This window comes from Cyanistes caeruleus, chromosome Z (genome assembly GCF_971803275.1).
Source record: "Cyanistes caeruleus chromosome Z, bCyaCae1.hap1.1, whole genome shotgun sequence".
In the NCBI taxonomy this organism is placed as follows: domain Eukaryota; kingdom Metazoa; phylum Chordata; class Aves; order Passeriformes; family Paridae; genus Cyanistes; species Cyanistes caeruleus.
In genome coordinates this window covers 6,975,484-6,999,309 of record NC_141732.1, presented here as the reverse complement: position 1 = coordinate 6,999,309, position 23,826 = coordinate 6,975,484, and the positions used below count along the sequence as shown (strand labels likewise).

Below are 23,826 nucleotides of genomic sequence, written 5' to 3'. Positions count from 1 at the left end.
CCGCCACAGCAGTGCACCATTACTGTGATTTAAAATTAAATCCCTTTGTGTCCTTTTGCACTGAGAGATCAAACGAATCTCTCATGAGGTCCACCTGTGTTAGCAGATCATGACAGAGCCCTCAGCAAACCAGCCAGCACCACACGGGCACAAGGACACAGATGGCACTTCCTGGCTGGGACAGGGCTTGTGCCTTCAGCAAAACCACCAGAAGCCAAGGGTTTCTGGCCATTTTCCCCGCACCATTCCACACCTGGGCAGCTTGCTGAGCACAAGCCCTTTTCCCCCTCTTCCGCTATACCCTGTACACCATGGGCAGCAAAAGAAAGCTCCTGGGAGTCTGTCTAACATAACATATCCTATATTTATATACTAAAGAAAAACAAAAAGAAGAAAAGAACAATCTTGAAAAAAAGGGAAATCTTTGCCTGCTCATGTGGCCCCAGCAGAGCCTGCCAGATCAGCTCTCTGCTGACCTCCAGCAGCACAGCCAGCTGAGGTCCGATAGACGAGGCCGTGACCTCCATGCCCTGCGGAGCTGATCTCGCAGCCTCTGGAATGTGGAGATCGGAGCGGGGTCTCCTGCCCTCAGCAGGCACATCGTCTGAACTGCCAGGCTTCCGACCTCCAGGCTGCTGTCATCCATCGTGTCTTCAAGGGCTGGAAGAGAGACAAACAGATCCCAGACCTGCAAGGGCCCCCGGAAAGCCCCCTGCCAGAGCCATCCCAGCTGGCTCTTGCCATGGCCAAGAGGGAGCAGGGACTAAGGGGAACAGCCCAAAGCTGCGACCATGAACAACCCACGTGCCCCTGAAATCTCGGTGTGCTCTGCCCACGCTGCCCCTCATCCGCACATTGAACAGAGCCCTCCGCAGCCAGGCCAGGACTTGCAGCTCCCCCCGCCAGCCCCGCTGACAGCCCGCTGCCCTCACTCACATTGGTAAATGAGCTGCAGCTCTTTCTTCTGCCCCATCAGGAGCCGCCCGGCAATCCCTGGGAATACAGAGCCTGTCAGGGCCCCGGCGGCACAGCTCCCTGCCAGCGGCGCTGCCAGCCCTGGGGCCACACGCCCTCCCGCCCCGGCAGGGCTCAGCCCCAGCCCTTGCCGCATCCTGACTCAGCCCAAGGGCACGGCTGCCAGAGGCCGGCAGCAGCCCCGAGGGCAGCCGGGGCTCCAGGGCGCCGGGCCCGGGGGCCGCTGCCGGGACAGCAGCAGCCGGGGCCGGGGCCGAGCTGCGGCGGGGAGGGAGCCCGGGCTCGTGGCTCACCGATGAACCTGATGGCTGCCGCTCGCAGGGGCTCCTGTGGATTCTGCAGGTACGGCAGGGCCTGGTGCAGGTGCTCGGCCGCTCGGCTCTCGTCCTGTGCCAGCTGCGGAGAGCGGCAGGAGGGAAGGGTTGGCGCGGGCTCTGCCCCTCGGCCGGGCGCTGCCTGCGGCCAGCCCTGGCCTCCTGTGGCCGCCCAGCCCTGAGGCACCGGGCAGCAGCCGCTGGCGCCGGGCTCTGGAGGGGGCAGAGGGCCGGCTGCTGCCCGGGGAGCCGCGGTGCCGGCCCGCCCTGCAGCCCCAGTGGCTCGGGGCTCCATCGGCAGCCGGCTCGGGGCCACAGGAGCCTGGAGAAGAAGCCGTGCGGCCCCCGGCTGCGGCACTGGGCAGGGGCGCAGCTGCCAGCCCCATACACCGAGCGCCGGAGACAGGGGGCTTCTCCAGGCTAAGGCTGGGCCTTCCAGGCCGTCTTTACCAAGACCTCAGCGAACTTCCACAGTTTCTCCTTCTTCACGGGATTTCCAAGATCTCTCCTCTTCAGGAACTTGGCCATGCTAAGCAGTGCTCTCTGAGAGGCCTGGAGAGCAGCAGAGACCCGCAGATGGCCCCACAAGCCAGGGCACAGGACCCGCATTCGTGTGCCAAGGCCTGCAGGAGGCTGCAGCTGGCAAGGTGCCAGGGCAGGAGGCAGCCGAGCCCCCTGCCCGGGTGACAGCAGCAGCCCGGGAGTCCTCACCTCTGCTACATGCTGGTTCTCATCATGGCAGTGGAAGAAGAGTGGCAGCAGGCTCTGGCACATTTGTGTCTCCAGGGCTTCTTTTTCCATTTCAACTAAAATAATCACCAATGTTTGGAAGAGCAGTATGGACACCAGCTGCACCTGGCTATTATTCTATATGGAAGGAAGAGAAAAAAACCTCAGCCCTGTCGGCACGGGGTTCAGCAGAGCACAGGCCTGGTGCACCAAGTGTCCAGGCAGCAGCCAGTGGCCTCGGCTGGGGGCACAGAGCCTTACATGGTCAAAGAGTGGTGGGAGCACCTCAGCCAGCTGCAGGGCGATGGGGCTGGGTATCAGCATCTCTTTGTCCAAGACTACAAAGCTGAGTACCATGATTGTCATCCTAACTATTTCTCTATCTGCGTCCCTCAGGAGCTCCACAAGCCTTTCAGTCAGGCTCCACATCTTTTCATTCTGTGTGGAAGACAAGTCTGTGAAACGCCACCTTGCTGCCACAAGGCCAAGAGGCCAAAGGCCTGTCCCAAAGCACTCAGGCAGCTGAAGCGGGAGGCAAGAGAGCTGCCAGCAGCTGCCTCGGTGCCCAAAGCCCAGCCGAGCCCAAGTGACTTTGTTCCCCAGTGCAGCTTCTGCCACTGCCCACTTCTCACCATTGAGGAGTCATCACTGAGCTTGAAAAGGGCTCTGAGTGCTAGATGACGCTTGTCCCTGCACTCGCTACTCAGGTGCCTTGAGAAGATTTCCAGGAGCCTGTTAGCACCACATTCACTCAAGTCCAGGTAGTCCAGGATCTGAAAGGCACAGGACAGTGACAGGGGAGCCAGCCGGCAGGAGCAGAAACCACACAGGAAACAGGGCCCAGGCGGCAGCCCAGGGCATGGGCACCGTCCCAGGCAGCTGCAGCTATGAGAGGGCAGAGAGGTGGCAGACAGCTCTGCAGGGAGGCAGTTCTGGCCATGGGGCTCACCTCCACAAGGAATGCCAGGGCAGGCAGATCCCAGCGTGCCTCCTGTGTGCTAAGAACCCGGAGCAGGTAGCGAGCAATCCGGGAACACAAGCGCCTGGAGACACAGGATATCTCCCTGCCAGGGTGAAAAAGTAACCAAGACTATGAGCCAGAGGGACAAACATCTCCCAGGAATGACTGAAAAGTCCTGATCTTTCACCATGATCCTGCAAGGGGATCTGAGCCTTTTGGGAGGTGACTGCTCATGGGAGCCTTCCTCTCCCAGCCTTTTCCAATGTCCTTGGTCATCCCTTGGTGATGAGGCCCTTTGGCCCTCGACAATGGGGACTGTAGACACAGGTCAAACTGGGCACAGAGCACAAATGCCAGAGGCAGTGGGGAGAACGGGTCTCACCTGGCCAGCAGACCTACGGCATAGTGGTGGGTGTCGGCACAGAGCAGTGTGTCCCAGCCACACTTGCGTTCCATTGACAACACCACTTCATTACAGCGCATTTGGCAGAGCAGGGACTTCAGGGTCTGCACTGCAAACCTGTGTGCACAGCAAATCCCAGGTCATGCTGGGAGCACTGGCTCCTGCCCTGGGGACATGGCAGGGACAGGAGGACTGGGATGGAGCACCTGCTGGGGCTGGTGGCAAGGCCGTGTTGCTTCTGGCATCCCTTCCAGAAGGCATTGAGATCCTCTGATATATCCAAAGTGCTGAAGAACACTTGGAAGAGCAGATGCACAAAGAGGCGGGGGAAATACACATTCACTACCCGTGGGACACAGGGCACCTGAAGGAACTTCCACATCACCACTGTTGCCTGCAGAGGACAAAGCACCCAGGGATAGTGCCCAGTGCCAAGGCATCTGTGTGGCAGGGCCTGAGCGCGGCAGGGCAAGGCCAGGGGAAAGCCTTGGGGAGCTCCACGCCTGGTGCCCCTGAAGCTGCCCTAGGCCAGGTTTCAGCCCAGTGCCTGAGGCAGGCAGATGCGATGGGGGAAGGAGGAAACAGAGCTATTGGAGAGGCAGTTGGCCATGGGGTGAGCAAAGGCCAGTTGCAGAAACTCACAGCCAGGGCAAAGACACCCATGTTGTCCCCATCAGAGGTGCACTTGCTGTGCTCTGGCCAGGTTCTCAGCACATCGAGGAGTATCTGCATCACTGGCTCCACAGTCCTGCTCGAGCACATGATGGTCTTCCACATGGTCACTGCAGCTCTGCGGGGTGACAGTTCTGTCTCACGGGGATCTCAGACACATCCCCGTGGCCTGGGCAGCAGTGTCAGGGGGAGCTGAACTGGCTGCCAGCTCTGCCTCTGCCCGCTGCCCCTCGCTGGCAGCGGCACCCAGGCAACCCAGCCCTGTGGGGACAGGGCCCTGACGGGGCATGGCATGGCAGCAGGCTCAGGGGCCAATGGAGCAGGGCTGGGAAATGTCCCAGGTACACAGGACCCTGGAACTCTCTGTTGGTCAGACACCTGGTCCAGGCTGTGCAAGCTGATGTGCTGGGGAGCCCTGAGCCCTCTGGGCACATGGGCCTCGTACCTGTCACACGTTGGGGCCACACGCAGGAGAGCAGTAACCACGTCAGTGGGCTGTGCCTCGGTCAGATCCAGCAGGGTCCTGCCCAGCCTGGAGTCAGCATTGGCCATGAGCCACTGGTGGATGTACCTCACCATGGCAGGCACCTGGAGAAGGCACAAGGGGAGACTTGGAAAGCTGCCAGAGGGAGTCAGGAATGTCCCCAGCTTCCCCAGAGAAGTGCTTCCCTTGTCACCATGCTGCAATGGCCTCAAAGGCTTAGAGTGATCAGCAGGCGTGGCTTGGGAGGCCAAGCGATCCCTGGAGGATCAAACCCTGGCCACAGGCTGCTTACTTGCTCTGGAATGGAAACACCCTCCTCCAAAATGAATTCCATCATGGCAGCACTGGTGTCGCTGGTGTAGACGTCACCATCTTCCATGGACCCAGTGCCCATGACGCTGGTCTCTTCCTGCCAAATGCGCTTGATGAATTTGCATGTTGGGTAGGAGAAGGAAGGGTGGGAAGAGAGGGATATTGCATGGAGTGTTCCAAGCATGGTGCTGAGCTGAGCAGTGCCAGCAGGCCCAGCCCAGTTGGGGATGGCTGCAGGTACCTGTGCAGGTGTTTTGTGGAAGAGGCCACAGGCAAGGTCCTGCTCTTGTGTCTGGTCCACGGCTGCATCTGGGAAAGAGTGAGAGCAGCCAGAGCTGAGGGGCTGCAGGAGTAGCCAGAGAACGCAGCCCAGCCCTGTGATCCCCAGGCAGGGACAGCCCCAAGATGCCCCAGGGGATGGAGCACGGCCACTGCTGGAGGGGCAGCCTCAGCCCCACTTGTGTCCTGTCCCTGGGTGTTTCTCCACAGGATAGGGTGGGATGGGATGAAATGGGATGCAATGGGTTGGGATGTGGCAACCAGCCTTTTTTCCCAGCTCTGCCACTCACCCTCCTCCAGCGGCTGGAACTCCTGCACCTCTTCAGTCTCCACTTCTGGGGCAGCTCCAGGACCTTCTTCCTCCTCCTCCTCCTCCTCCTCCTGCTCTTCCTCATCCACCCAGACCAGCTTGGGCACTCTCAGGGGTTGCTGCTCCAGATCTTCTCCAACACTCTCCCATCCTTTCCATAGGAACAGCACCAGGGGATGGCATGGCATGCAGTGGGATGCGGCCAAGCTAGCAACAGGCACTAGTCCTAAGGCCAAACTCTGCAACTCACCCTCCTCCAGCGGCTGGAATTCCTGCATCTCTTCAGTCTCTACCTCTGGGGCAGCTCCAGGACCTTCTTCTTCCTCCTCCTCCTGCACCCAAGCCAGCTTGGGAACTCTTGGGGGTTGCTGCTCCATGGCAGTGCCTGGATTTATGGTACTTACAAGAGTGCCTTTAGAAAAGCTCCGAGGCAGGGAGTCCTGCAGTCGTTCCTGGAAGGCACCTGCAAGACTCAAGTCCTGGCAAGACTGCAGGACAGCAAGTCCTGCACTCGGGTCTTGAGGGCTCCTGTCACAAGGACAGGAGGCTCCTCCTCAAGGATTGTGCCCTGGTCTCAAGGGCAGTGACTGCAGGGATGGGCGATGCCTCAGAAAAGCTCCGAGGCAGCAAGTCCCACTGTCTGCCCTCGAGGTCACCTTAAGAAGATAAGCCTCGGCAAGGCCACAGGTCACCAAGTCCTGCAGTCTGGTCTCGAGGTCACCTGCAGGAATGACGGCTCAGAGAAGCTCTGGGTCACACACAAACGAGTGCGCTGTGCGGGGGCTCCTCACAGCACCGCTCTGGCGTGTCCTGTCTCGTTGCATGCACCGAGCACTCTGGTGTGGTCTTGTCACCACCAGCTCTTGTCCATTCCACCGTTCCATTCCACCGTTACCATGCTGCACCATGTCACTAACGGCCCTTGCACACACTGCCACCTTCCTGGTTCCTGCCCCATTGTCGTGGTTTTAAACCAATAACTAAGAAAATTACTTATTTCTTGCTGTGAGATATGGATTAGAACAAGAGCAAAACAGGCATAGAAGTTAAAAGGGAAAAAAAAGAAAGTTTATTGACAAACTACAATAATAAGAACACTGGAATAAACTTCCAGAAAAACCTTTTCATCCCCATCTACCCACTATTCCCTTGTTCACATGATAACAGAGACAAAAAAAACTTGGAACTTTGGTGGTTAAAACAGTCCCAATTCTTGCTACAGTCTTTTCACCAGTCTTTGTAGGGAAACAGAAGTTTCTTCCTGTTAATTTATGGAGTTTCTCACAAGAAAACTATTTTTGTTATAGTTTTCCATTGCCCTAATGTTAGCTGCCCAGAGCTGCTGTTATCAGAGCCCACTCCTCCCATTTTCACGTCACTCTGAGGTGTGTATGGGCCATGAGTCTAGGCATGGCATTTTAAGGATGTTATTCAAAGGCAAAAAAGTCTTCTTCATCTGTTTCTGTGAGCTTCACTAGAAAACAGTTTTCTCATTGCCTCTCAAGGCTTCAAATCTCCCAGCACTTCACTATACCATAATTACTCTACTTTTTACTCAAATTTACACTTTGAACACTTTATTCCTCCCTACATACTGTATCATGAATTAAAAGAGTTCTTTTCAGGACTTCATTGTCCATCTCCATAGTTTTAACAGAAAGGTATTTCAGCTTAATTAAAGCATCTTCTTAATTCTCTACCTTTTCTGAAGCTTCTTTTCTTTCCTGTCACTGGTAGTTTATGAAGTCTCTTTTCATATTGATCACTCTCTTTTTCTCTCTTTGGATAAAAAGATTAATCCGCAAGTCTCATCTGGGTAATGAAGGAGTTAAAATCTTGCCCAGGCTTTTGTAGATGGTTTGGTGATCTCTGCCAAACAGGAGCTGGAGCCGTCTGCGATGGAAGGTTCTTCATAGCTGCTCTGGAGAGTGTGGCTGTCTCTGCTTGCTGCAGGTCCAGAGCCTCTCTCCTCCTTCACTAGCCAGTTTCTAGTGAATTTAGTTACAGCAAAACCTGCAGCCGAGCCATAGATCGGGCTCGGCTTGGCCCGGCCCAGGCCCGAGGAAAACCTTCCGCAGGCCCCCCCCATCTCCCGGCCGGGAGCCGCTGGGCCCGGCCCTGTCCCCGCCCAACCGCATGGCCTGGGCAGGGAACGGGAGGCCTGGAGCTCCACCACCCTTCACAGCCAGGAAACAAAGAGAACCAAGAGAGATCTGGTTTTACACTTTAAGGTAGGGTTCACAAGTTGATCCCACTTTTGAATGGCCTAAACTGCTGTCAATTCTCAGCAATGACCGATAATTGGTCAGGAGAAAAGACTCCAGGCAGTTCCCAGCAACTCCAACTCCCTTAAATGTAAAGTAACTCCATGACACAGAGGAATCCTGATTGAGGCTGTGAAGCATTGAGCTTGGAAAATCATGGTTAATTGAGTTCTGTTCATTTCTTTTTTTCCCTTTTGAGCAGCATCCATTTGTAACATTAACTGAGCCTGTGTCCAGCCTGGTGCTGCTGATCATTTCAGTGAAGAGGAGGAAGGAGGAGAAAACACTGTGATAATGCCATCAGGACCATTTACTCCAACACCAGCATAGAGTCAGATTGTAGACTAGGATTGTAGAGTAGGGTTATAGAGTAGCATTGTGGACTAGCATTGTAGAATAGGGTTCTGGAGTAGGATTGTAGACTAGGATTATAGAGTAGGGTTCTAGAGTATCATTGTGGACTAGGATTGTAGAGTACGGTTATAGAGTAGGACTATAAATCAATGAAATTTCTGAAATTTTAACTCATCTGGAAGATTGCTTTCTTTCTTACCCTGTGAATAATCTCAGCATTTCCTTCTGAGTTGTCAGTTGTCTCTTCAAGGTGCAAAGTGATATTCATGGCTTCTTTGGTATGCTTTGAAAGTGGGGAAGGCTCTTCTTCAGTCATCCTCTCCAAAGTGCACTGCCTTTGGAATTTGGCTCACTGGCTGGGTTTTGCCCAGCTGTGTGGGATGTCTAATTGAGGCAGAAAGGGCAATGGCATTTGCAGGTACAAGCAGTGGAGGGGTGGGGCAGCCAAAACATCCTGTGCAGATGCAGGCCTTCAGCTGTGACTCCAGAGCATTTGGGTTGCTGCCATTTGGATTTGTATCCCTGTGGTGGTTTCACATTGATTGATATTTGGAGAAGAAGAAAGAAAGCACCCACGGAAGTGATTTCTCTGAGAGGAGCTGCTGGGAGCTCCTTCTGTGCCTGGGAAAGGTCAATAGCTGGCTAGTGCTGAGAAGTGACAACATTTTGAACCATTTAGAAATGAGGTCTGCCTCTGTGAGATCTACGTTTTAAAAAATAAAGTTTGGGAAATCTCTCTCTTGGCTTCCGGACCCAGAAGGTGACGGAGCTCTGGTGAGGCCGGCCCTGCTCGCCCACGGCCTGTGCTCCTGGGGGAGGCTGGGCCGGACCCCAGTGGCTCCTGGAGGGGGGATGGAGGCTGCAGAATCCCAGCCCCAGGCAAGGCTGGGCCACAGCTGCTGACATCTCACTGACACTAAACCATCCCTCCAGCACACACCGACGGCTCCAGGCTAAGCCTCCCCTCCCAGCAGCTGCCAGGCAGAGAGAGGGGCCCAGGGCAGCCTGAAATCATCATCATAATTGCTGAAACCACTGCCCACGACCATCTGCAGACCTGGCAAGATTTAAGCCTTTCATTTAACCCTATCAGTGCACAGATGAGAACTGCAGACCACCATTCTCCCCTCAAGAGAAAAGGACAAAGAGGGGACACGTAGAAGACAACATGAAGATACTGAGGTCAGTAAAGAAAGATTCAAAGAAGGTGAATAAGGAGATGTCTTAGGGTTGGGCTGAAAATTTCTTTTGGTAGGGCCATGGAGATACACAATGATACCTGGAAATATCTCCTTCAATTCATGAGAGAGGAAGGGGGAATGAAGCATTCAAACTGTGCATGTGAACAGAGGCATGCATTGATAAGAAGCCAAGCAGATGTTGGAATAGCTGTGATCCCATGAGAAGCCTGAACAGAGAGAGAGAGAGATGAGAGTGAGGAAGACCTTTTGTCCCCAGGGAGAGAAGAAGAAAAGCTCTGTTCCCAGAGGTGATGACAGAGACAGATGAAGGGAACATTTGCCATTGAACAACTCATCCTTAAAATAATACCCCATGGGTTCATAGCCCATGAAGACACTTGTAGTAGGGCTGTGAAAATGGGAAAGATTTCACAATTGCAGAACTTAACCTGGGCAGATGCTATTTGTGGAAATAAAAAGCCATGAGAGAATTGTTTCTTGTAGAGAAGTCTCGGTGGCATGGCAAGAGAAATCTTCTGTCCCTACACGAACTTATGGAAGACTATTGTCTAGTTGGTACTCATTTAACATCGCACGTTTTGTGACTATGCTGTCAGTTGGGAAAGGAAAGAAGTTAGGCAGGGGGAGGAAAGGAGTCTTGGAAGTATTATTTTGATGCTTCTCATTCTTGTAGTCCTGTTAATAAAGTTTCTTTATACCTTTGAAGTTTTGAGCCTGTTTTGCCCTTCTCCTAATCCATATCTCCCAGCAAAAACAAATGAGTAAGTGCACTGGTGATTCTAGCCAGTGCTAAACCCACCACATTATTTAGTAATTATAAAATAGAATTATTACAAGAAAAATAATTGTCCTGGTGTGACTATATATATCTTGAGTTCTGCACTTTAAGGTTTGCTTTGGGAGCTGGGGGGAAGTTGAAGCTGCTGGAGGCTGATGGGACTTTTTTCTCCTGACCAATTACTAGTCATTTCTGAGAACTCCCAGTGATTCTGACCATTGAAAAGTGAGATCAACTTGTGAATACCTACCTGAAGACTCAAGACTGGGAATTTCTTGTTCTCTTTGGTTTCCATCTTTTGAACAGGTGCTCCGGCTCCGGCTCAGCCTCTTCCTCCCCAACCAGGCCGGACAATGCCACAGAGGGTGGGGGGAAGGAGAAGAGCGGAGGCGGCCGGCCTGACATGGTTTGCAGTTTGTGCCACTGAACTGAAACCTGACTCCATGAACATCTGCAGCTTTCCATGACTTGAACTATTTTACTACCTGGATGAGACTTACAGATTAATCCTATTTTCCCAGAGTGAGGGGAAGAGAGAGAGGGGGATAATCAACATGAAGAAGACATGATAAAACCATCAAAGTCAGTGAAGAAAAGAACTAAGTTTTAGATGGGGAAGAGAGAATAAGGAGATGCTTTAATAAGCTGAATATTTTTTCTGTTAAAGCTATAGAGATGGACAATATTGTTCTGAAAATAAAAAACTCCTTTAATTCATGACAGAATATATTGAGAGGAATGGAGTGTTTCAAAGTGTGGATTTTGAGCAAAAGGTGGAGTAGTTGTGATACAGTGAGGTGCTGGAACAGAGGAGGAGAAGTAATAGTTGAAGATTTGTGGCTTTGTAGAGGCAAAGAAAACCTTCTATTTCCAGGGAGGCTCAGAGAGACAGATGAAGAGAACTTTTGCCTTTGAAGAACTCATCCTTAAAAATGACATCCCTAGACTCATTTGACCCATAACACACCTCAGAGTGATGTGAAATGGGAGGCAACAACTGATGGCAGATTTTCGGGCAGCTGGCATCAGAGAAATAGAAAGCTATGCAGAAAATTAGTTCTTTCATGAGAAACGCCATAGATTAGCAGAAGAAGACTTCTGTTTCTCTATAAGGACTGATGAAAGGACTCTAGCAAGTATTGGGACCGTTGTAAACGCCAAAGTTTTTTTTTTTTTTGTTTCTATGTTGTCAGGTGAACAAGGGAATGGTTGGGTAATGGGGGAGAAAAGGGTTTTCTGGAGGTTTTATTCTGGTTTTCTTATTCTTGTAGTTTTGTTAATAAACTTTCTTTATTCCTTTTAAGTTTGCAGCCTGTTTTGCTTTTCTTCTAATCCATATCTCCTAGCAAGAAATAAGTAAATTTTCTAGTGATTTTTTTAATTACTGCTATAAAACCACAACATTTATTTGGTATGTTGGCCGGGAAACAAAATTAACAAATCTAAACCACTACAATCCCTAGTTTCAATCTCTTTGGCTGGAGAAGAGTCTTGCTCAAGTGAGAAAGAAGAAAGATCAGTGGTGGTGCTCTGCAAGGTCTCCTCTGGTGCAGAGCCGTCAGCGACTGGGAGGTGAGAGCAGGCTGTAAGAGACGGTGCCAAGTTTCCCTCATCTGCCTCACAACCATGGCAAGAACAGAGACCGAGACCCTGAAGACCACAAGGGACTTTGTGCAGAGCTTCTGGCCTGGTTGAGGTGGATGTTTGCTAAGTGATTGTTTGGAGGTGTGCTTGACCTGACACCAGCTTTCCAGAGCAACAGGTCACAGCACAAGAGTGATTGTTTGCAGGTGTGTTTGCTGTGCTGCCACACTACACTGCCTTAATTCCTGCTGGTGAGCAGGGACTTGTGAAGAGCGGCCTGCTCTGTGCCTTACACCGGCTTCTCAGAGCAACGGGTCACACCACAATAGCCTATAAATCTCCCCACCTTTTGGGCAACTGCCCCTCACTTTGAAACAGACTATAAAAGTGACTTTTCTAAGTTACTTTCAGAGAGAGAGATGTCCCCACAGAAGACACCAGCGACCCCATCTCGTCCATTGGTAGCTATAACCCCCGCCTTTTTTCTCTCTCTACTTTGCTTCTTTATCCCTCCCTTCACTCTCTCTCTCTCTCTTTTTCTCTCCTTCTCATCTATTGCATAACCCATGTTGTTGGCACTAAAATAAAGGTGCATTGTTGCTGTTGTGATTTGAACTGAAATCCCTTGGTGTCCTTTTTGCACTCGGAGATCATACGAACCTCTCACAACTCCCGCTTGTGTTAGAGGATCATGACAGAGGCCCTGCCATATTTGATCCATGTTTGAGCAGGTCAACAAGACAATGAAGAAAACTCTATTGTTTAATGGGTGGGAACTTGACCCTTGCAATAGAAACAATGGATTGGTCAATGGGTAGGCAGTTAACTTTTGAAAGAGGAACAGTTCATAATGGAGACATTGTTGGCATGGAGTCGATATTCTGAGCCATCGTGGTCTCATCTCACGTGCCGGCCATGTGGGAGCTGATGCTGTCACTGGGAAAATTCCACTCCTGAGCAGGAGATATAAGGCCTGGCTCTGGCTTGGAGGGATGAGAAGGACGAAATGCAGACTGTTGATGCTGGGGATGTCCTGAAATTGCACTGCCTACCTGCCTCTCCTGCCGAGCACCATGCTTCACCTCCTTCTCCTGCTCAGTGGGTTTCTGGGAATCCAGGGGTTGGTATGTATTATTTGGTACTGCAACTAATGGAATAAATCTGCTTTGCAACCCCAGTTGTGTCTTGGCTTCTTTTCTAAGAAAAGTGTTTCCTCCTGAAGCTATGACAATGACTAGCAGAAAGCCTCAGGACAATCCTACTTTCATTTCAATAAATTCTGAGATTTAAATATGTCAAATATGTTAAATTCTGATTTAAATATGTCAAATAATCTGGGGAAATGGTTTGCCTGTGAGTTTCAGCAAAGTATTCAATATGTCTTAGTTATATGGATACAAACTAGTAGGTGAGATTGCTACATGTGCACAATTTAGGGAAGGGATTCTCCACACACCCTGCACTGAAATAGAGTAATATTTCCTTTCGAACCCTGAGCTGGCTGTGGGGATTGGGCACTGCTTGGTCACTTTCATTTTGGTCATTTCTCTTGAGCAGGTAAGAAAGATCAAAAGAAAACCTTTTCCAGCTGTTTCTCTCTGGTTTACCTTTTTGAAGGCCAAAGCTCTGTGCTGCAGGAGGCCTGAGTGTGTGCAGAGTAATTAGCTCCCAAAAACCCTTTGTTTTTCCCAGAAGTCATCATCACTTGTTCCCAGGTGTGTCCAGATCTGGCAGGAGAAAGAGCCCACAGCACAGTGGGCACCGTGCCCTGCCCAGACAGAGCTCTCTGGCACTGAGCAGCAGCAGCAGCAGCAGCAGCAGCAGCAGCAGCGCCAGCACTTTTCAACCTGCTCCTGCCTTGGCTTCACCTGGGGGACAGAAGCCTCTGGAAATCAGCACTGCCACTCATGTTCCCAGCTTGGAGCAGCTGCTGCCGCTGGTGGGCAGATCCTGCCAGTCTGACTGCTTCCAAATGGGAATAAAGGCAGAAGTAGAGATGGACACACAGAGAAGCTCTGGGCTTGTGCAATAAATGGGAAAAGGCATGGGGGAATGGGTTAAGAATTATTGCAACTCCTTTGTCAATAGTGCCTTTTCTCTAACCTTTTTCTACCTTCTCATTTCCTATCCTTTCTCCCTTCCCAATCATGATTGTCACAACTCTCTTGACCATTTCTCACTCTTGTTTCCCAGCCTTTTCACCTCATCTTCCTCGCACTTTTCTTCTCACCTTTCCCACCCTTTTCTCCCCTCTTCTTTCCTTATGCCATGTTGCTTTCTCAAAATTTCTCCTTATGTTTCTCACTTTTCTCCTCATGGTTCTCACTCTTCTCATGTTTCTCACACTTAAGAATTGGGAGTAATTCTTAAAACGGCAGTCTCGAGAGAAAGGGTCTTTCCCTGAAAGTTATCCCTGCTGCCGAGAAGATGGAACACCCCGTGGTTCGAAGCAACCGAATTGATGGGCAAGGCAGAGGGGTAAAAGAAAAGGGACGCAAGATCTCACATGGGATCCAGCCAAGATGCTGGCTGAACTGCCGCAATCCTTTTAAAGTCCTTAAAGGACTACCTCTAATCAGGTTGTTATTGTGGTTTACCATGATAAAGGGAAATGAAGGGTTTTTGATTGACATGGATGAGAGACAAAATATGCGGGTAACGTGGGCTAATCAAACTGGACAGGATAATTTTTGCCTTTCAATGGCTACCCCTTCAGATCCTTTTCGAACTTGTTTAGTGGGCACACCTTTAGATGATTCACTCAATGCCACAATATTTAAAAACTGGACAAAGAATTGGAAAACCCCCAAGGAAGCAAACAAAACATTATGTGAAATTCCATCAGGTAAATTCATGATTAATATCTGTGACACAAGTTTAATTCCAGCAAATCCCATTGGTGCTCAAAACTGGTACATTTCTACAGGTTTAAATGTTACTGGGTGAGAACCACAAGAGTTAAGACTGTTAGGTTCAGCCCCTAGCAACTACTGTTTGACTTTTGTCAATTGGGCTTGGAACAATCATGCGAAAAAATCTCATGGGCCAAATGGTACAAATGTTTCTCCACAGAATTTGCTATATTTGCAAAATAATGATGTATACTGTGGCAATTGGTCTCACAAAGTAAATTCTAGCAGTACACCTTTACAATTACCACCCAGTATTTTTCTAATTTGTGGAGATCGTGCATGGCAAGGACTGCCAGCAAACATTTATGGAGGGCCTTGTTATTTTGGAAAATTGACATTGTTTGCACCCACTATACAGCAACTATTAAGAGCTAATAAAACCAGGTTACGAACAAAGAGAAGTGTGTTCCAGTTGGGGCCAGAATGCAAAGATCAGGTTGAACTTTGGGAATGTCCTACAGTGATTGTGTCATCTATTTTTACACCTGGAGTATCTAGTGCTCAAGCCTTAACACAGTTACGACAACTGGCATGTTAGACAGGAAAACAGTTTAACATTACATCAAAGGTTTTGTCTGATTTGCTTTTGGATATGAACAGTGCTAGGCATGCTGTATTGCAGAATAGAGCTGCTATTGATTTTTTGCTAGGCTTCACAGGGCTGTGAAGACGTTGATGGGATGTGTTTCATGAATCTTTCTGACCATTCAGTGTCTATTCATACTCATCTTCAACAACTACAGAACAATATGAAAAAATTGGTTTCAATCCCTAGGTCTCACAGGATGGTTAAAAAATTTGACACAAATGGCAATTGTTGTTATATTGATCATTGTGATTGTGTTACTGTTTATTCCTTGCATACTGCAATGTTTGCAAAACATGGTAAAGAAGGCTTCCTCTACAGTTTTGTTAGTACAAAAAGAAAACAGGGGAATTATAGAGGAATGGCTAGCTAGCAAAGGTCATATTCCCATGCAGCAGTTAGCTGGGAAAGAATTAGACAATAGAGTACAGTCAGTGTGAGATGTTGCAAAGTCAGGAAGACCTTGGTGATAACTGTTAACTGAGAACAGGATGCTGTGATCAGAAGAATGTGAATTCAGCATAGATGAGCGATCACAGGAATGTGGAATTAGGTGGAGTTGACCTCAAATGAAAATATCCAATAATGAGCTTGCTTTTGCACTATGTATGAGCCTAATTATTGGTGCTATATAAGTGATTTTAGAGTTACCAATAAATGAGACTTGCTGATCATTCATATTGAGTGCTGCATTTTCTCCCGCTGAAGTCATCAGCTGATGGGCTCACACGTTCCCAAATCACCGTGCTGCTGCTCCCCTCGCTTGTTCTCTGCCCATGGGGAGACACAGATTCCAAAGTGACACTGGCAGTACAATCAGGGTCCAGCTGGGTCTGAATCCCCAACAGACTCTTGCGCAGCTGACAGGAAATGTGTGCCATTTCTCAAGGGTCTGCTGAGGGCCTCCCTCCCCTTCTGCTCTGTCCTCTTTGTCTTTCCATAGTCACTCACACTCAGCCCTGTCCCACAGCTCCACCCTGGCTCTGCAGGTGTTTTCCTGTGTGATTTCATCCCTTGTGAGAGACACTTGTGGAGTTCATGTTCTCTTCAGGCCTGCACCACCATTCCTGCCTTTCTGACATCTACACTCTTGTTAGAAATCCTGCTCATTCAGGAGATAAGGATGTGTGCAATTTGATCCTCTGAGGGAGGTCAGAGAGCCCCTATGGCCACCTGAGTATATGGAAGAGGACCAAGGTGTTTATCCTCCCTCTTTTGTCAGCTGAGAATTCTGAGCGGCACTAACAGAGATCCTCCAAAAGGCCCCATCAACAAATGAATTGACACACCCCTAGGGATGCCAATGAAGGAAACCATGTGTCATGTAATCCATGTATGACCAAAGTCTCCAAACTCCACCTAGAGCTTGAGATTGTTCCACTCCCTTAGGACATGCAGCAATTTGTTGCATAAAAAGAAGGTTTCACAGCAGAAGAGAGTGGAGGAGGAAAAGAGCTCTGAAGAGAAAAAAACAACCATCTCTGCAGGAGTAATCATCTCTGCCTCCTCTGGATCAGTCAATGGAACCTGTCTCTCCTCCTCTCCTCAAAGTGATGCCTTTCGGTGGCCTTTATACCACCAACTGCTTTGCAGCAGAGATGGGAAAATTCAAATGGAATATTTGATATCTATCAAATCGAAATAGATAGATAGATAGATAGATAGATAGATAGATAGATAGATAGATAGATAGACAGCTAGATCTCACTATTATAAACTCTCTTACTATATTTTCTATCCCTACACACATCAACACTTGGTAGCCAGTGCCCCCATCAGCAGCAGTGCTGAACTTGCTCTCCTGTTGCTTCAATAAATCACACTCTTGGGGAATCTGGATTGTGTTGGTGCTTTGCTGTCAGACCCAGAGCACTGCTCTGGGAACTGCAGTCTTTGCGCATCTGTGCTCAGACAAGTTCTTCTCTTGGACTCAAGCACACTGATGGTGCTGAAGTGGCTGCAATCAGAAATGAAGCCCAGCCCCTCCCAGCCTCTCTGATCTCTCAGCACCAGCTGGAATGCAAGGCCATTGATTTCCTGCTCAATTCCCAAACACAACACCTATTGATCAACCATGGGCTGCCAAAAGGCATGGGCACTGTTCACCTGAAAGTGACGTGCAAACCCTGCTGTCTGGCCTGGCACCAGAACAGCTCCTTCTGCCCCAACATCCCCACCCCAAACTATGTGTTCTCCTGCAAAAATACTGCATTTTCCAGAACTGCCATCTTCCAAATTCAAATTCTGACAGAGTCTCTTCCAGTGCTGCAAGTGGGCAGGAAGGGTTGAGCCAAAGCACCTTTAATGGCTGCAGAAGGAGAAATTACACAGGGTTCTTCCTACTATCAAACAATAGACAAATAAACAAAGCAAAAGATGAAATTGTCACCCACTTCAGGGTCTAATCCTGTTGGCTGCAGGGAGAGGATGTTTGGCAGGAAAGTGGCCCAAGTGGTGAGCACTGTCATGTCGGGATTGATAGAACTCTGCTTGAAGCAGACTTGAAGCACCATGGCGCTGTCCAGCACAGGGGGACGCTCACTGCCCTGCTCCTGCTGCCCCACTCTTGCTGACACATGACCAGCATGCCCCAGGCCTTCTTGGCCACCTGGGCCCAAGCTGGCTCACGTTCAGCTGCTGTTGAGCGACACCCCTGGGTGCTCTGGGCCCAGGCAGCTGCTCAGGCACCACGTTACACATTTGACTTCAAAGACAGCATCCAGATTTTGGAGATGACTTTCCTGTTCTTAGCAACACAAGATAGCACTCAAGGACTTGCGGCTTTATCCCAGCCTCCAGGCTCCAGGGGAGTTTTCAAAGCTGCAGACTTCAGAAAGAAAAGTCTCAACAGACATATGGCGTCTCTGGTTTTTGACTCAGAAGAAGGGTTCAGAACTGTGCAGTTTGTGTCTTTTGCCACACAAGAGAAGAGTGGCCCCACATGGATTCACCGACAACAAAATCATCTCTTTGCAGCTTATCAAAAGCCAGAAGAGACGTGGGCTCAGAGCACCTGTCAGCTCTGCTACTGACTGCTCTGCCTGAAGAGGCAAAACAACAACCCGGCAACAAAAGCATCAAAATCCCTGATTTCCATCAGAAATTTCACATCCCCAGTGTGTCTCTGAAATACTCCCAGGTAAGCACACCCAAGAAGGCCATGGAGACAAACCAGCCCAAAGTGCTTGTGTGGTCAGATCCACATCTTTTGTGCCTGCAGCTACTTGGCCAGTCTGTAGGGCACAGGACTCTCCAGACCACAGTGTCCTCTCCAGAATGTGACATGGCTGAGCAGAGTGTCTTTGAAATGCTCCCTCCTCTGGGCACAGGGAGCCTTCATGCTTCAGGCTGGCCCCTCTCAGAATCCCAGCCACTGGGGGCCTAAACATGACAGATCAAAAGTCATTTTTCAGCTGTCATTGCCTGGGGTGACTTGCTAGGTGCTGGCACGACTCCAGCACTCAGCAGCCTCAGCTACCAACAGCAAGTGCTGGCTGCTCAGGAACTTGCAGCTGTGCCTTGCACTAAAGACAACAACAGCCAGAAGTGGCACTTACAGTCTCTGAATGTTCAGGCTGGGGTGTGACCACTGCTGGAGGCTCGTGGTCATTTTGCTCCTCTTTGGCCTTTTCTCCAGGAGCAGGGGGAGCCAGAGAAGAGTCTGTTGTTGGTTCTGGGCTCTGTGCACAGATAGTAGTGTTAGGGACAGGCAGCTACCTATCATTTATAACCTTACTTCTATTCTGCTCTATTTCTACAACCAGCTCGACTAAGGACAAATCATCCACTTTGATAGCAATGGGATTCTAAGTCACTCCAACTAAATGAAAACAAGTTAATTCAACTGGACTGCAAATTGTCTGAATTAGATCTCCCACCCTGGCTGCTATCAAGAAGCAGTGCTCTCTCTGCAAAACTGGTCTTCTAGTTCTTTTAAAGCACTGCAGTGGAAAATGAGGAAATAGGCAGCAATGCCTTTGCTATCACTGCTGCAGACATGGAAATGGATTTCCTTTCAGCCTACTCAGCTGGCCACCTACACTCTGCTGCCACAGGCCAAGCTCCCAGCTTGCTCCACAATTCTCCAACAACAGGAATATCAAAGGTTCCTTTCTCACTCACCTCAGGATCGGCACCTCTGAACACACGCCTCAGGTGACCTGCAGTGAGCAAGGGAAAATGAACGCAATGGGGTGAGAAAACTGCCTGGGCTGCTGAATCCCATAGAATAAGTGAACCCAAACAGAGGGTATTTTCCTCTGACAGCATCCCTCAGGGGACACCATTCTTTCACACATCCAAAAAGGAACAGGGCAATGTTCTTGCTTGTGCCTACACTTTGGCCTCTTTTGCTAGTAAGTGAATACAAACTTGATCAAGAAAATGCAAAGTGTTCTTTCACACTCAATGCTTGTGTCCTGTCCGACAGATAAAGTAGCTTTTGCTCTTTTCCCTTGCAAGTACTTCATTTAGAGATAAGTTGCATGCAGTAATTCTCATTAACTTGCTGAAAACATTGGCCCAGAAAACCTTCCCCCAAATCCCCCTGAGCTGTGGCAGTTCTATTGTGCAGCACAGCAGCAGCAGCTCCAGCATTCAGGAGCACACACTCGCTGCTTTGGAGTTTGCACTTCATTGCAAAGGGTATTGCTATTCTAGCACTCAGAAAAGGGTGAACTTAGTCAAACCTTTCATGACAAAATTGAGAACAAGAGAAGCTTTCCCTCATTTGTGGGGAGAACCACAAAGTCTTAAGAAGGCCTTCTGAGAAGGTCTCTGCATTTTCAAAGCTATCCTGCTTGAGCCAGCAAACTGAGGAAAGGACAGACTCTGCTGCCACAGACTCTCCTGTGCAGGGAATGGAACCCTTGCAAATGCTGCGTGCAGACCCCTGGCTACAGGCATCCCGTTTTTTGCTAAACTTGTTGACAGGACCTTTAGCAAAGCAGTGGCATCCTTATGGTCTTTCTGTTTCAAAATCAACCCAGTGACTAAGAAAAAGCAGGAAGACCTACAAAATCCAGGTTAGGTTACATCCAAGGAAAACATCTACTTACATGCCAGGTTGGTCAGGTAATAGCCGGAATAAACAAAGCTGTAAACAGTGCAAACTGCAGCAGCGAGTGGCTCCATCACTGGAGCACTGCTGTGCCAGTTTGCAGACACTGCTCCAACACAAGAATCACAAGGCTCCTGTCAGTGTGCAGCTGCCCACTGACAAATGCCTCAAGCAGGAGGATGCTCCTGCACTGAGCAAGCCCAAGAGCTGCTCTGACACTGAGGCCTTCCGTGCACCAAGGCAACCTTCTGATGTCACCACGACAATGTGGCAGCCATGTCCTGACATCACAAAGCAAGTGTTCTGCCTTGGAATTTATGCAAATTTATGCAAAGGAACCCAACCTCCCCTACAGCAAACACCAAATAGCCTGGGAAGTTCTCCTCTGTCACAAAGATGCACAAAGTCCCCTGGTGAAACAAACCCTGTTGTTCAAGGGATCCAAGAGTAAAAGCAAGAGTGGCCCAAGCACCTACAGCCTGTTCCCCAACTGAGCACTCACATGGGACCAAAGACGAGGCAACCGGACCAAGAGAATGGCCCAAAGCATTGCAAAGAACCAGGAAAGAAAGCACTGTTGCCATAACAGCTGAAATAATTCTTAACAAATCTCTCCACATATTTGCATATTTATTGGATGTGCCCAGGGCTCCTGTGTACATATATACCTGCCTTTATTCCCATTTGGAAGCAGTCAGACTGGCAAGATCTGCCCAGCAGCAGCAGCAGCAGCTGCTCCAAGCTGGGAACATGAGTGGCAGTGCTGATTTCCAGAGGCTTCTGTCCCCCAGGTGAAGCCAAGGCAGGAGCAGGTTGAAAAGTGCTGGCGCTGCTGCTGCTGCTGCTGCTGCTCAGTGCCAGAGAGCTCTGTCTGGGCAGGGCACGGTGCCCACTGTGCTGTGGGCTCTTTCTCCTGCCAGATCTGGACACACCTGGGAACAAGTGATGATGACTTCTGGGAAAAAACAAGGGGGTTTTGGGAGCTAATTACTCTGCACACACTCGGGCCACCTTTAGCACAGAGCTTTGGCTCTCAAAAAAGGTAAACCAGAGAGAAAGAGCTGGAAAATGTTTCATTTTGACCTTTCTTACCTACTCAAAAAAATTGCCAAACTTAAAGTTACCAAGCAGTGCCAGTTCCCCATGGCCAGCTCAGGGTTCCAAAGGAGACATTACTTTATTTCAGTGCTGGCTGTGTAGAAAATCCCTTCCTGAAAAGGTGCACATCTCACCTACTAGCTTGTATCCATGGAACTAAGACATCTTCAGTACTTTGCTGAAATGCACAAGGCTAAACATTTCCCCTGATTTTCTGACATATTTAAATCACGACTCAGAATTTATTGACATGAGAGTAGGGGTATCCTGAGGCTCTCTGCTAGTCATTGCCATGGGTTCAGTTCCGGGATCTACATTTCTTCATGAAGGAATAGGAACGACACAGCACCAATATGAGGATCAGATCATTTGTTTATTTGTTTAAGCTTGGTTACATTTATGCTGTATACAGATTTACTTATACAAGTATTGTAGAGGCTAGGGCCCGGCACACGGAAGATACCGGGATGTAACGGAAAGATAGTAACCCCCCTCCTCTTTAGTATGGTAATGAACCCCGTAATTAGCCAATAGCACCTAGCTGTGATGAAAGCAGATGGGAGTAACACTGTGGGCCTAGGTTATAAAATGTCAAATTCTCCAGCAATAAACGCCATTCTGCCATCCATCACATTGATGCTTGTGTGTGGGTTTGGACCGAGTGGCCTGAGCATTGGCCACCATGCTGTTCCTGAACCAGGGTGTCTGCCTTGCTAGGCAACAAAGTATCTCCTCTACAATTGGCTGCACACATCCTTGTAAGCATTTTTTATTGGATAATTACATTTGTGTATATGGGACCACAACTTGTGTTTTCAACTTCTCTATCTCTCATCTCCTTTTGGCTCTTGCTTTGTGTTCTTTTGCTGACCACAACTGTTCCTTCCCTGTCTGATAACCTTGCCCACCTTCTTAACTCTTTCTCTTTATGGTGAAATTTGTTCTAACGCAGCCCAGGGTCCTACATCTCCCCTTCTTTTCTTTAAAATTGGAGGAACTAAATGGTGCAACATTTGTTGAAGGCATAGTAAGAAACAAGGAAGAATCAGCAGAAAGTTCAGAAATACAATCAGTAACATTATTGCCCTCTTGACCAAGGTCTGCCCCCAACCCCTTAAACCCAAACTAGCAAGCCAGTCTGAAAATGGATCATGTCTTTCTCTAATATGCTTCATGTTTTCAGGTAGTCATGCCAATTATTTATGAATATATTGGGAGTGCTCAGATAAATTAAAACAACACATTTCTTCAAAATCTTCACACCCTTGTCCATGTGCTAATAACAAAACATCTATAGCTGCAAAATTCTGCATGGGTGGCATGCCTAATACTATCAACATCAGTTAGCAATTCATTCGACACTTTCTTAGTCAAATGCAACTGTTTGTCTCTCCAACAGGCAAGACGAGCTTTATTTTTCACATTCGTGGCAGCCATTCCCTCTGGTAAAAGGAAAGATGTTGCAATGACAGTCACCAATGATGGTAACTGCACATTGGCATTACAAGTCTCATCAAAATTCCAAACGGATTTCAGAAACTTTATTGATTTACAATCCTAGTCTACATTACTATTGTACAATCCTACTCTACAATCCTACTCCAAGTTGGCTATGGAGAAAACAGTTCTAAATTGATTAGAGCATTATTGTCTTCTCCTTCCACTGCTTCACTGAAAGGATGAGTGGCACCAGGCTGGAGCCAGGCTTGGCCGATGTTACAAATTGATGTAGCAGAAAGGAAAAGAAAGCAAGAAGAAAGCATGATTTTCCAAGCTAAGAGCTTCAAAGGCAGGGGAATATTTTTTAAATGAAAAGGGGATTGAGTCAGAGTAGGTCTAAGGAACATGGGGCAGCAGTGGCATAGGTTGGCCCAAGAGCTGGTAGGTGCCCCACCCCTGGAAATACCTGAGGTCTGCGTGTCCTATTCTCTTTAAAGATGTCCCTTGCTCCCTGCAGAACACAGATTAGGTGAGCTTTACATGGCCCTTTGTGGTAGTTTGACATTAATTGACATTTAGGGAAAGAAGTAAGAAACCCACAAAGGGATTTCTTTGAGAGCAGCTGCTGAAAGCTTCCTCTGTGCCTGAGACAGGCCAATAGCTGGCTAGTGCTGAGAACTGACAACATTTTGCACCATTTAGAAATTAGATCAGCCTCTGTGATGTTCCCCATGTTAAAAACACGAGCCCAGGGACTGGCTCTCGTTACTTCCAGACCCAGAAGGGAGTGGAGCTCTGGTGAGGCCGGCCCTGCTGGCCCACGGCCTGTGCGGCCTGGGGGAGTCTGGGTTGGACCCCAGCGGCTCCTGGGCTGGGGATGGAGGCTGCAAGCCCCTGGCCCCAGGCAAGGTCGGGCCATGGCTGCTGACATCTTGCTGACACTAAATCCCATCCCCAGTCCCCACCGATGGCTCCAGGCCGAGCTGCCCCTCCCAGGGGCTGCCAGGCAGAGAGAGGGGCCCAGAATGGCCTGAAATCCAACACCGTGACTGCCGTGACCTGGGCAAGAAATAACTCCTTCACTACACAGGTGAGACCTGCAGACCTCAA

The 23,826-nt window shown here is 49.3% G+C and overlaps 1 protein-coding gene across 2 annotated transcripts; it reads right to left on the bottom strand.

Annotated features, from left to right (window-relative positions):
- Window positions 1–345: 345 nt before the first annotated feature.
- LOC147648056 (maestro heat-like repeat-containing protein family member 7) lies at window positions 346–20,447 on the bottom strand. 2 transcript variants are annotated; one of them, XM_086867758.1, is made up of 20 exons: window positions 20,177–20,447; window positions 19,242–19,279; window positions 18,677–18,799; window positions 12,674–12,768; window positions 5,690–6,160; window positions 5,420–5,590; window positions 5,092–5,159; window positions 4,831–4,947; window positions 4,500–4,642; window positions 4,025–4,172; window positions 3,589–3,776; window positions 3,362–3,499; window positions 2,968–3,082; window positions 2,651–2,791; window positions 2,280–2,456; window positions 2,001–2,156; window positions 1,740–1,841; window positions 1,269–1,371; window positions 937–993; window positions 346–660 (listed from the first exon to the last, which is right to left on the bottom strand). In XM_086867758.1, the coding sequence occupies exons 5-20, from the start codon at window positions 5,814–5,816 to the stop codon at window positions 461–463; spliced, it is 2,151 nt and encodes a 716-aa protein (XP_086723884.1). In that variant the 5' UTR covers window positions 5,817–6,160; window positions 12,674–12,768; window positions 18,677–18,799; window positions 19,242–19,279; window positions 20,177–20,447; the 3' UTR covers window positions 346–460. The 2 variants fall into 2 exon arrangements, with proteins under 2 accessions (XP_086723884.1, XP_086723883.1); XM_086867757.1 differs by lacking the exon at window positions 12,674–12,768.
- Window positions 20,448–23,826: the final 3,379 nt, after the last annotated feature.